The sequence below is a fragment of the Ips typographus genome, linkage group LG1, assembly GCF_016097725.1.
Source record: "Ips typographus isolate SLU linkage group LG1, UJ_Ityp_2.0, whole genome shotgun sequence".
Taxonomy (NCBI): Eukaryota; Metazoa; Arthropoda; class Insecta; order Coleoptera; family Curculionidae; genus Ips; species Ips typographus.
Genome location: NC_138422.1, coordinates 19,919,221 through 19,932,046, shown reverse-complemented (window position 1 = coordinate 19,932,046; position 12,826 = coordinate 19,919,221). Strand labels below are relative to the sequence as shown.

The 12,826-nt window shown below is 36.4% G+C and overlaps 1 protein-coding gene and 1 long non-coding RNA gene across 2 annotated transcripts in view; one reads left to right on the top strand and one right to left on the bottom strand.

The window, feature by feature from the left end:
* Positions 1-12,826, top strand: part of LOC145732030 (uncharacterized) — an 86,659-nt gene that overhangs the window by 40,682 nt on the left and 33,151 nt on the right. The window lies entirely within an intron of this gene.
* The window catches only part of LOC145731799 (structural maintenance of chromosomes protein 5-like), a 39,051-nt gene that overhangs the window by 8,608 nt on the left and 17,617 nt on the right, over positions 1-12,826 (bottom strand). Inside the window, exons 13-16 of the mRNA XM_081983786.1 lie at positions 10,793-10,938; positions 4,275-4,537; positions 4,007-4,173; positions 6-196 (exon numbers count right to left, since the gene is read on the bottom strand). Of these exons, the coding sequence (XP_081839912.1) occupies positions 6-196; positions 4,007-4,173; positions 4,275-4,537; positions 10,793-10,938 (767 nt within the window). The remainder of the gene's footprint in view (positions 1-5; positions 197-4,006; positions 4,174-4,274; positions 4,538-10,792; positions 10,939-12,826) is intronic.

Genomic DNA, 12,826 nt, shown 5'->3' with positions numbered 1-12,826 from the left:
TTTACCTCTTGCATTCTGTCCATTTTAACAGTTAATTTATTAATATCACTGTTAATTGTAGTTATACTTTCAGTCAGCTGCTCTACAAGGGCTAAACGTTCCTCATACTCTCGAATCTCGAAATTATTTGCTGTATTGAGGCAATTTATTCGAGCGAGAAGATTTTCCTTTTCGGCATTTAGTTCTTCGATGTTATCTACGGAATAAAAACCAAATATTAACAGTAAATACAGCGAGGACTCACCTAAGAAGTAAAGGCTAGGGTTTTTATTTATTTTTATCTATACAGGGTGGGTTTCGTTGTGAGATAGGAGAATTTTTAAAATTTGGCAGGATAATGATGGCGGTATGCCCAATCTAACTAAAATATTTGCAAGCTGGTGGCACTTCCGGTTATACAAGAACTTTCTTATTTTAAATAGAACACTCTGTACTCAAAATTCTGACCAACTTTTGTGTACAATGTCCTATGGCTATCTCTAGTCCTTTTCGAAATATTTAATTTAATTCCGAAAAAAGTTGCAACACCTATTTTTATATACTGTCAGAACGGTAATTGATTTTGCAGTGAAACTTTGGATTATGTACTACTGTACTAGCTCCCTTGAAGCATATCTTTAATCTATCACTGAAGTATAACGTTTTTCCAAGTAGACTTAAGGAAAGCGTGGTGGCACCAATTTTTAAGAATGGAATCACGGAGGATGTTAGCAATTACAGACCTATCAGCTTACTAAATACTCTTAGTAAGATATTTGAGAAGATTATCTATAATTTCATATATTCATACGTGCACTGTGACATGTCGACGTATCAACACGGTTTTTTGTCTATGTTACCAACCTGTGCGTTTATTCTGAGCATGTGGCAGATGCCTTGCGTGATAAATAGCAATTACATGTCATCTATACAGATGGTGCAAAAGCCTTTGATAAGGTCGATCACAGTGTACTGTTACGTAAGCTTGAGGAGGCTGGGTTCTCTGGTGGAGTGCTGAAGCTCATGAGTTTCTACCTGCTTGGTCGTGTGCAGACTGTTAAAGTCGGCTTCTCATTGTCCGATTATTATGTTGCAACATCTGGGGTACCCTATGGGAGTATTCTGGGGCCTCTACTTTTTTAAATTTTTATTAATGACCTACCGAAATGCCTGCAAGGCTCTACCGGTTTGTTACTTGCTGACAACTTTAAGATTTTTAGACAGATCAGATTTTTTATAACAAAATCGTATTGAGCATTAAAAATTACTACTAATTTCAATTTACTTGCCTATACCTAATTTAACCCATTTCGTATTATTTGAGAATACTTAAAACATTTTTTTAAATCAGCTGCTTTGTTGGGTTTAGCTGGTATTCTATTATTTAGAAACTAGGAGGAGTGATTGTAAATTAGGTTGGCAATTGTGGTCAAATGTGATTGGCCAGTTGGCGGTATGATTTACACAGCAGAAATCATAAATAAACAGGTTATCAAAAAACACCAGCTCGGCCACCATTTGAATTTTCAGGTTAATCACTGTCAATATGTTTCTTTGGCATCTTAAGCCTGGTTTATAAAACAAAATTTAATTTTAGTAATAGTGTTAATATTAGTAGTAAGAACAGAATCAATGCTTATGACCGAAGGAGTTTATAAAAAAAAATAATTTAATTTTAGTATTAGTAATAATTGAATTTACTTAAAATCAAAAACTTATAGTTAATATGTACAATCAGATATTAAATCAAGATCGGGATGCAAAAACCTTATTTAGTGTATCGAAAACAAGTGAAGCAGGAAAATTGAAATTTAAGTTTAGCATTCAATTTTCATGTTTATGTTAGTTACATTTTCAATCATCTAATATGTTCTATAGTTGATCATAATTTTGACACATGTTGATATGGAATATTTGGAAAAAATGTCAATAACACTACAATATTTACTGATATATTCTGGAGTACATGTATGTCAATTAAAGGATCCGCCACATAACTATGTGTGAACGTCATAGACGATCATGAAGTCATAGATGAGCAATGTAGCCAAACTTCTCAACATTTGTGAGGTTAAAGACATTTTGTTAAAATTTGTCAACTGACAGTATTTGAGCTGGCTTAACAAATTTTTATCAGCGATTCCATCTATTAGTTAACCACTACCTTACTTGTGCTGCCTCTGTTGCCTCTTAGGGCTAAAAAAAAAGAAAATATGCCCTTTTGTAAATACTTTTTTCATTTATTTTTATTGATTGTATCCCAAATTGCAGTAAGTATCGAGTTGATCAGCATTAGTCATTAGCTTGGCTTCTACAAGTGTGTTTACTCGGTTTTTCTCCGTAGAATTGTACGTAAACATATCTTGGACAACCAAAAACTTAAACCATTTATGATTTTGTCACGCTACTTAACGCCAATATATAAAAATTCAAACTTATGACAAACTGTCAGTTTTAAATGGTCAACATTGGCTCTTGCTAGGCAAACTAACCCAATTTTTATTGACAAAGTTGTAAACATGAGTTGGTTTGTTTACACCCATCAAGCTAATATGAAATTAATACTATTCAATAAAATGATAAACAAAATGCTTACTACAATAAAGTAAATTTAGTTTTTATATGGCAATTGCCATAGAACTTTGAGGCTAGAAGATATTTTCATTCATCCTTGCTTCCAAGGCGACAAGAATGAACTATACACTTCTGCAAAACATGCTGAATCAGCTGAATAGCAGAATAGCTATTTGAAACTGTAAGTTAAGTTAAAAAAATAAACAAAATTTTAACAAATTGTGACAACTAGAAAAAAAGTTTTGCCAGATATGTCAGCTGAAAATGTACTTTTGACGAATAGGAAATAAGAACGCGGTTATGAGAACTCACCCTTAAGCTAAGTTCTCATAACCGCGTTTTGCGTCTGTCGTCACTTATTTCCTATTGGTAGAAGCAAAATTTGAAAATGACAGCCCGCAAGAAGCTGAAAATTTCCAACTTCTTGCGTCTGTTTCTAGTGTCTTGACATTTTGGACGACGCAGAGGGCAAAAGTATATCTGAATGGCAAAACTGAAAAAAAATTAATAAACACGGCAGTCATAGCAGAAATGAGGTAGGTTCCCTATGTTTATATTCATATAAAATATAGGTTAATATCTCAAATTCATTTTTAGTTTTTATGTGGCAATTGCCATGGAACTTTGAGAATAGAAGATATTTTCATTCATCCTTGTTTCCAAGGCGACAAGAATGAAGAATACACTTCTGCAAAACATGCTGAATTAGCCTCGGAATTAGCTGAATAGTAGAATACCTATTTAAAACTCTAACAGTTAAAAAAATAAACAAAATATTAACAAATTGTGACAACTGAGAATTAAAAATATTGTGTTTAGAGATAACTACTGTGAACAGGAAAAAAAGTTTCGCCAGATCTGTCAGCTGAAAATTTACTGTTGACCAATAGGAACATAGGAAATAAGTGACGTCAGACGCAGAACGCGGTTATGAGAACTCACCCTTACACTAGTTTTGACAACTGAAAATATGCCGTTGCGATTACTTTACTCATACGAAGATTACTTAAATCTGTTTGATTTTTTTTTGTATCATTTACGCAGAATGTGATAAACTTGTGAGGAGAACATATGATTTCACGAGTCCTTTTTGTAGGAAAATTTGTAAGGAAAACATGCTAAAATGCAATTTTATCTGATTAATTTAAAATCCACAGTGGTGTTTAGTGAGATTATTTTTCGAAATATAACCAAAACGTCTCATTTTTATTAGGTTGAAGTGGTATTTGGACATTAACCACATTAAGTAAACCAATCGTACTGTGGCATTATTATGATTCTGTGACGAGGTAAAATCTCTGTGATTTTTTCCAAAAATTATCGAATTTCTAATACCATTTTTGTTCCATAACGTTACTATGGTTGAATGGAATAATTGCTGCCATTCTGATGAAAATACACTGTTCATATGGGACATTTACATACATATGAAGGAAATATTGAAATAACTTACCTCCTAAGCTGTTATAACCTTCATGAAATACAGCGAAACCTTCATCTACAGGCGTAAAACCATTAGATAAAGCTTTGGCTTTTAAAAGCTGCTCTTTTGCCTCCTGCATGACAGTCTTATACCTATCAGTGACTAGAACTAGAGTTTCTTGAGCGTCTTGAAGTCGCCTAAAATAATCCAAATAGTTCTATTGTTCCACTTCGCCTTTCAGAATAGGTATACAGTTCAGTTATATGCACACTGTATGATCTAAGAACTATCTAATCACCTTTTTGAATCCGCAATTTCATTCTCCATATATTGTATTCTCAAACGCAGCATTTCAATTTTAGTGGAATTAATGCTGCTTTTCGTCATTAAGCCTGCGAGTTGTTTGAAATAGTTGTGAAGTGCTTCTTGTTGTGCGCTGATGCTTTGAAGATTTTTCTTCAGTTGGCCTTCCGCTTCTTTCCTAATATCGTCAGGGTTTCGCTTGTTTTTGTGCATCTCTTCTAAACTTTGACGAGTGGCAACTATCCTGTTTTGCCTTGACTATAACAAGATTTTACTGTTAGTTTAATAATGGTAGGCGCTTTTGAATTGTATTGGCAGAGAGATCTGAATAGTTTTTACTGTTTTAATGGCACTTTTGCGGTATTGAGAGTGACGGAAGCTTTAGCGTGTTTAGGAGACCCTGAGTTAAGGTATTGAGATCCGAAGTGTTTTACTGGACATTTGTGTATAAACGTTGGGGAATAGTGGAGATATGTTTGTTGTGCCGATTTTCAGATGACGAGGACTTAACAATTCAACGTTTTTTTATTGGTTGGATAAACTTACTTATGCTAGTAAATGTACTCTCTGTACAGTGACTTCTGACTGTTATGTCACATCCTTTATCTCATTTCGTTAGACAAAGATTGACAAAAAATGTGTGTTTTATAACATCGTACTACCAGCTATTGTCAGCTTGGTGGATCAATTAATGTCAGGCTATTTTGACTTTTCGTAAATAAAAAATGAGTGTAGTCTTAAAGAGAGTAGTTCTGTGTTCTGTTCTTAGGTAAGTACAGGTACTTAGCTTTAGTGCTGTAGACACATCATTATACAAGATGTCCCATAAGTAGTTGAAAATAATTTAATGGCGTATTTATGGGGTCAAAGTAATACGATTTAGTACAACTTACCGCCGTTTTAGACTATTCAATTTTTTATACAAGATTTTGAACAATTTTCTGTCTAAGGAGATTGGATAGTCATACAGTAAATTAGCCCAAAAATTGATTGGGATGGAAAAATGGACGAAAAATAGAACCGGTTCTATTTTTAGTATTTTTTTTCTTTTTTTAGCCAATTTCTAGGCCCGGTGCATATGCGTATAAGCGTGGGCCAACAGAAAACAAACAATTTTCTAATCTTCAATAAAATTTGGTTTGAAAAAAACCTAAAGCTTAGGTGCACGTTACGAAAGGAGTACTGAAGCAAACAGGAGAATAGAATATTTTATTTAGATCATCCATGACTTTTCTTAATTAATTAAAAACCAATCCAAAAACAGTAACGTCATTAGGAATGACACTAATGACATAAAGAAAGCATTTTTCATTATACTTCTTTGAAAACCCTATATCTTCATCCCTATTAGGAGTAAGAAAAAGCCGATATATTTAGCCGACAAATATAAGCCGACAAATATAAGCCGACAAATATAAGCCGACAAATATTTAGCACAAACCTGCATTGTCATTTAATATGTAAATGCTGGAATATTTAGATATATTTCCTAAGTATTTTTTGACGTTTTATGGACATTGTCTGACAATGATAACTTACAACAATTAAATAGAAATGATCAATTAGATGTCAGTCATTCCCAACAATTATATTAAAATGTACTCAGAAGATAATCCCGATATTCCAGATAACATCTTAGAACAAGCGGCACAGGCAAACGCAAATTTATTGCCAGAGAAATTCAGGGCAAAATATTGTTACGATTTTCCCGTGGGTTCACACAAAGTCAGTTTAACTCAACAATTAATAAATTTATTAATACTTCAAAACACTCCGTACAATAATTAACTCAACTACTAAAAAACACTACTACAATTCCACAATTATTCCACTATTTAAGCTTAACCGCGTTCCCAAATTCACTACTACTCTACACTCCTCTGACGTCGACACCGCTTCTTTTATATTCGCAAACCACGTTCTAAAATGACCGCGAAACGCTTCGCGATTTGCTTCGAATCTTCCAGGTGTGGCGCTTCCTAACTGTGGCCTACTTTAATACGCGCCCGGCCAGATATTGCGGCGCATCGGTTTCATAGAATATCGAGAATAGTAGGCCCAAACCGTAACACTGCCCCCCTCTTAAAGCTGATCATCCCGATCCGCTTCATCTAGTCCCTGGTATTTCTTGAGTCTGTCCAGATGGACAATTTTCATCTTGCCTTTGGGGCTGCGTTGGACTCTGTACGCGACGTCATTTAACCTTTTTGCCACATGGTAAGGTCCCTCCCAGTGTCGTTGCCATCTTTGACTTAATCCTTTGCTCCTCCTGGGTTGAAACATCCACACAGCATCACCTTCCTTATAATTGCCACCAGTTGGTCTGTGGTCCAGTGTCATCTTCATACGGTTGTTGTTTGGTTTCATCTTCTCTCTCTCAAGTTCCCGAATTGTGATGGATCCCTTCTGTAACGAACACTGGTCACACCGTTTACACCATTCCTCAACGTCCTTTCTGAAGTTAATCCAGTAAAACCGATCTCTTATTCTAGCCAAAGTCTGGTTTACTCCAAAGTGTCCTCCTCCGCGACTGTCATGTAGTTCTCGCAGCACATTCTCTTTGCAGGAATTGGGCACTATTGTTTGGTAAACAAAGCGTTTTCCGTCTGGACTTTCCCATTTGCGAGTAATTAAGTCATCTCGCAGTCGAAGCGAATTCCACTGCAACCAGTAACCCCTTACTGTTGGTCCATATCTGGAAATCTGTTGCCAATCCGGTTTCAAATCCTTCTCCAACCATCTTCTGATTACTTTCAAATCAGAGTCTGAGCGCTGTCCTTTTATTATGTCCTCCTTAGAAACGCAGCTCTTCATTCTTTTTGTAGCCTCTTTATCTGTCACCATCGCGATTTGACCAGTCCTCCAACCATTATGAATTTGTCCTTTCCGATACCTTAAGTCACTATCCAAAGCTTGACGATCCTCTACATATCGCGGTAAATGTCCTTCCGGGTTCTTCATTTCCTGCTCCTGGTTACGCCAGTTCTGCGGGGTCGGTAAACGAGACTGCTGTCTGCAATTCCATTGGTAATGTCCTTTACGTCCACAAATATAACATGTAATGTTTCTTTTAGCAGGAGTTCCGGTGATTTGTTCTGATGTCCTGGTTTCGTCGACACTGTGGGGTTGGAGAACAAGACCGCTGTCTGCAATTCCTTCTAATGTGTCCCGTACGTCCGCATCGATAACACTCCACTCTCGTGATGGGGCGTGATCGTTCTAATTGTGTGGACTGACTATTTCCTGATGCTGCCATTTGTTGCACTAATTGGCTTACCATTGCTTTAATTTCATCTATTAATGTAGCAGCATGATCGGCTGGCGGTACTCTTTCCTCTTGAATAGGCTCTGGCTTTAAATCATTGCACGCAGCTTCAATTTCCAGCGCTCGAATCAGTAATTCGCTGTTGTTGCTCCCTTTGAACATCTTCAGCCATTTCTTTACCTCCGGATCTCGAATCCCATCTACAAAATACTGTGCCACAAGTTCTTCTTGGATTTCATCCGGGACGGCTGGGTAAGCCAGATGCACAAGGCGACGAATTTCGGTTTCAAACTCTTCTAGATTTTCACCAGTTTTCTGCTGTCTTGCCATTAATTGCGTTCGATACAGTCCTTTCTTATGTTGATCCCCATAACGACGTTCTAATGCAGCTACTAATGCTTCATAGTTGCTTCGTTGGGCGATAGGCAGTCTGTAACAGCTCCAATGCAGGTCCTCGTAATGCCACTATTAGTGCTACAGCCATTTCCTCGTTACTCCATCCATTTGCATTTGCAGCGGCCTCAAATTGGAGTTGGTACATTGCCCATGAAGTTTGACCGTCGTATGTGGGAGGCTTGATCTTGTTGAGCCCGTTTCGGGTGATCACTGTAGAGCTGGCTCCTCTGCTGTCAATTTTCTGCTCTAAGTCGCGTAGCTTTATCTCAACATCATTCTGAATTTTATGAATGTCCTCCCGAACATCATTCTGAATTTTATTGAGACTATGGGTTACATACTCTTGGATTTCTGTCTTGGTCCCCGCTAGAACGTTCAATATTTCTACGTTACGCTTTTCATGCCGCTCCCTGTCTTCTTCTTTGTCTTGTTGTCGAATTCTTTCTTCTTGTTGTCGAATCCTTTCTTGTTCTTCCTTGTTTCGTTTTCGAATCTTTTCTTGTTCTTCTTTGCCTTGTTGTCGAATTCTTTCTTCTTGTTGTCGAATCCTTTCTCGTTCTTCCTTGTTTCGTTTTCGAATCTTTTCTTGATCTTCTTTGGCTTGTTTAAGCATAGCTGCAAATTGGGCCTCCATGTTTGCACTTCGACGTCTTGTTATTGGCATAAAATAAATTTAACACACCACTGTTCCGAAAATCTGTAGTCCGGTCCTGAACACAAGTCTCTAACCCGAAGTTTAGTTCCAATTCACGTCGCACTAACGTCTGATCGCACTTCTGACACCAATTGTTACGATTTTCCCGTGGGTTCACACAAAGTCAGTTTAACTCAACAATTAATAAATTTATTAATACTTCAAAACACTCCGTACAATAATTAACTCAACTACTAAAAAACACTACTACAATTCCACAATTATTCCACTATTTAAGCTTAACCGCGTTCCCAAATTCACTACTACTCTACACTCCTCTGACGTCGACACCGCTTCTTTTATATTCGCAAACCACGTTCTAGAATGACCGCGAAACGCTTCGCGATTTGCTTCGAATCTTCCAGGTGTGGCGCTTCCTAACTGTGGCCTACTTTAATACGCGCCCGGCCAGATATTGAGGCGCATCGGTTTCATCGAATATCGAGCATAGTAGGCCCAAACCGTAACAATATGAACAATAATATCATTTTTTTACCGAATGGCGAAGTCTGCACAAAATCAAAACTGTAAGTGACGATGTTCTCCTAGTTTACTTTGTTGAAAAAGCCAAGTCTTTGAAATTTTCTACATTATAGAGCCGATTCTCAATGCTAAAGAGTTGTTTGGCCATAAAAAAAGGGCTGACGTCGGGAAGTAGGTATCCAAAAACTATTGCTTCTTTGAAGCGCCAAGCGGTAGGATATAGCCCGAAAAAATCGAAAGTTTTAACAGCAGAACAAGTGACAAATTTTTCATGTGGAGCACCAGATGAAAAATATTTACTAGCAAAAGCCAATTTAGTGTTTGGGATCTTTGGTGCCTGCTGAAGAGATGACTTAATACGGTTAAATATAGAGGATGTGGTAGATAATAAGCACTTTCTTGTTGTATTTTTACGAGATGGAAAAACTCATTAATGAAGAAGTTTCACCATTACTAACGAAGAACATAGATTTGAGCCTTGCACTCTATATCGAAAATACGCACCCCTACGACCTAAAGATATGAGAAGCAGAATATTATTTGTTGCATACCGAAACGGCAGGTATTACGCACAACATGTTGGCTGCCATACCATCAGTGCTGTACCGAAACTTATTGCAAAATATCTAAAACTAGAGAATCCCAAAAATTGTACTGGACATGGACTGAGGCGTTCTTCAGCAACCATGTTGGTGGAAAGCGGCGCTGATTTACTGACTTTAAAAAGGCACGGAGGATGGCGGTCTTCTAACGTAGCAGAAGGCTACATAGAAGAATCCATCGAAAGTAAAATGGAAGTATCGCGGAGACTGTTTAAAGCTTCTCACTCGCAAAATACAGAGCAACCGCACCACTTGTTCAAGAAAATCAAAATAGTTGCGAAAAGTCTGCCTCAATAAGTGATTGTCACCGATAAATCACTTTGACGGAATGACTTTATTTCAAACAGGTATGTTAAGCGTTGTTATGGAAAAGCCGAAAAAATGGGTGAGTAGATTGTTAGTAGAAAGCGAAAACGCTCTAGAGCAGAAAATGATTCACTTTCTGCGCACGTGCGGCGAATAACCACTTTCTGCTTTGAATGGTCGAAGTTACAACGGAAACCCAAGTATCTCCTATATATTCTTAAAAAAAATGTATATTTATGTTGGTATCTCTAAGATCAACGGTTTTCGAGATATTTGCAATTAAAGTACTCGATGCAGCACAAGATTGAAATTTGAGGATTTCTTTGAGGCAATCTTCTTGGATTTCTCTTTGAGGCAATCTTCTTGGATGGAAAATTCTGAGGATGGAATCTTAGCTCATTTCTCATAACAAGTGAGAAATTACTTGAACAAAAATTATCCGATTTGTTGAATTGGTCACGGAAGCCAAATATCATGACCAAAAAGAAGATCGAATTTTAAACCTCCAGATTTTTGTGTAGTGTAACGAAGTTGCTAATTTTTGTTCTGTACCGATTTTTACGGTTCAAAGTCTGCCAACTGCTATTTTCAAAACCGTGTAAAAAAAAAACACCAACTTAACTGTGGTGCGACGTTTCGTGACGAAATCGACTTTCCCAACAGTCACAAATACTGTCACAAACTATCTGTACAGTGTAAATTTTTACAACAATGAATCAATGGAGAAATTGATAGTTTTTAGAGTAGTACAACGAAAAAAAACTTACTTCAACTTGTTGTTCCAGCTTACGAATTTCCATTAATTTTTCCTTGTCGAGTTTTACCTTGTCTTCCAATCTTCTAATCTGTGAATCACAGTTTTCTAGCTGAGTCTCCATACCCTCAATTTTTTGGTTCAGCTCTTGGTAACGCCCTAACAAATAACAAAAATACCTATAGTATACCACAATATTGGTGAACCAATAATAAACAAAATGACAACATATAAAAACTATGCAAAACGTTGCAAATATCGTTGATGCGCACGTGCAACACTTAAGCCTTTCACTGTTCCTCGGAAACTATTCATCAGTAAATGTGACCACAAAAAATGCTGTACTACTAAACTGAAAAATGTTCAGTAACTCGCAGGCAATTTTAAAGAAAAAGGTTTAGCAAAATTGTCGCTAACGTAATTTCCTGTTTACTAAGAACAACTTTGCTATTTAACTGGCAAATCTTTCCGGCATTTTAAAGATTTCCTATTTAAAACTAAAAAAGTCCTATTTTGTTTTCGCTCTAGCCGGTTTTCCCACCCATATACCATTTGGTGATTATTTCGAAAAAGAGAGGAATGACGTAGTAATGTGTGTTTTGCCCCAGGAGCTGCCTTTGGACTTGTCATTAAGGTTTGACAGCCCCTTGTTTTTACATACGTCAGAATGTGATCTTTATATAGGGTGGTTCAGAATTAGTGCACAATAATTTAAACTCTACGTCTAAAAATTAAACATTTTATTTAGTTTTCTCCCGTAGCAACCACACTTTTTGAGATATTTAGTTATAATTTTAAATTCTTATAACTCGTTATGCTGTACACAGATAGATTTCTCCAATCATTGTAAAAATGTAAAAAGTTGTTGTTTTGGGGTCTGACGGACCCCTTATACCACACCAAACTTCTTTGTGACCAATCAATCAATTTAGAAACATAATTGGTCTGTGAAAAAAAATCCGGAAAACTGTCAACAAACATCAAAAAATCTAAATTGTTAATTTTTAGCGGCGCACAGTGGGTCATTGGGCAATTCTAAGTGGTAATAATGATAGCTTGTGAGAGACAAAAACATACCAATTATATAGGACCTTGTCAATTTCTGAATAAACTTCCAATAGTTCCTTACGTAATACTATTGCTATAACGCTAGACTAACATAGCTTAATAGATACGAGTACATAAAAATATACATTTCTGGCCGGGTTAACAAAATTGTCATTTAGCAACGTTTCGGAACAAACGCTTGTAGTGATGCCGATTGACACATTCGTGTTTCATATTCTATTGGTGCAAGCAGTTTTTTTGAAATAGTTGGAAGAATGACGATTTGACGTAAATATGATTGAGAAAAACTGTCTGGTTCCGTTGCTATTAATGGTCCAAAAAACTCGAAAACAAGTTGAAAATGCTTCTAAAGTAGTCAATAAATTTCCAAATACTGCTGAAACCTTGGCTGAAACAGTATAAAAGCTTCCAAAAGTCTTTGGAACAGTCTAAAAGCTTCCAAATGCTCTTCAACGAGTCTAGAAGATTTCAAAAAATTTCCAGAGCAGTTTAAAAGCTTCTAATAATTTCTAGAATTGACTAAAATTCTCAATTGCCACTAAAGCAGTCCAGAACGTTCAATATGCTCTTTAAACTGTCCAAAAACTTTCCAAATGCTCCTGAATGAATCTAAAAAAAATAAAAAGCTTCCAAAACACTATAGAAAATCCAAAAGCTTTCAAAACAGTGTCTAGAAGCTTCTAAAGTCTTTGGAACAGTCTGAAAGCTTCCAAATGCTCTTCAACTTGCCTAGAAGCTTTCAAAAGATTTAAAATCAGTCTAAAAGCTTCCGTATGATTGTAGAGCAGTTTAAAAGCTTCCAACAATTTCTAAAACCGTCTAAGATTTTCGAATGCGTCTAAAGCAGTTCAGAACCTTCAATATGCTCTTTAGACTGCATTAAAACCTTTTAAATGCTCCTAAAGTAGTCAGAAAAAAATTTCATAAGCTTTCAAAACAATATGAAAGCTCCAAAATATTTCTAAACAGTGTCTAGAAG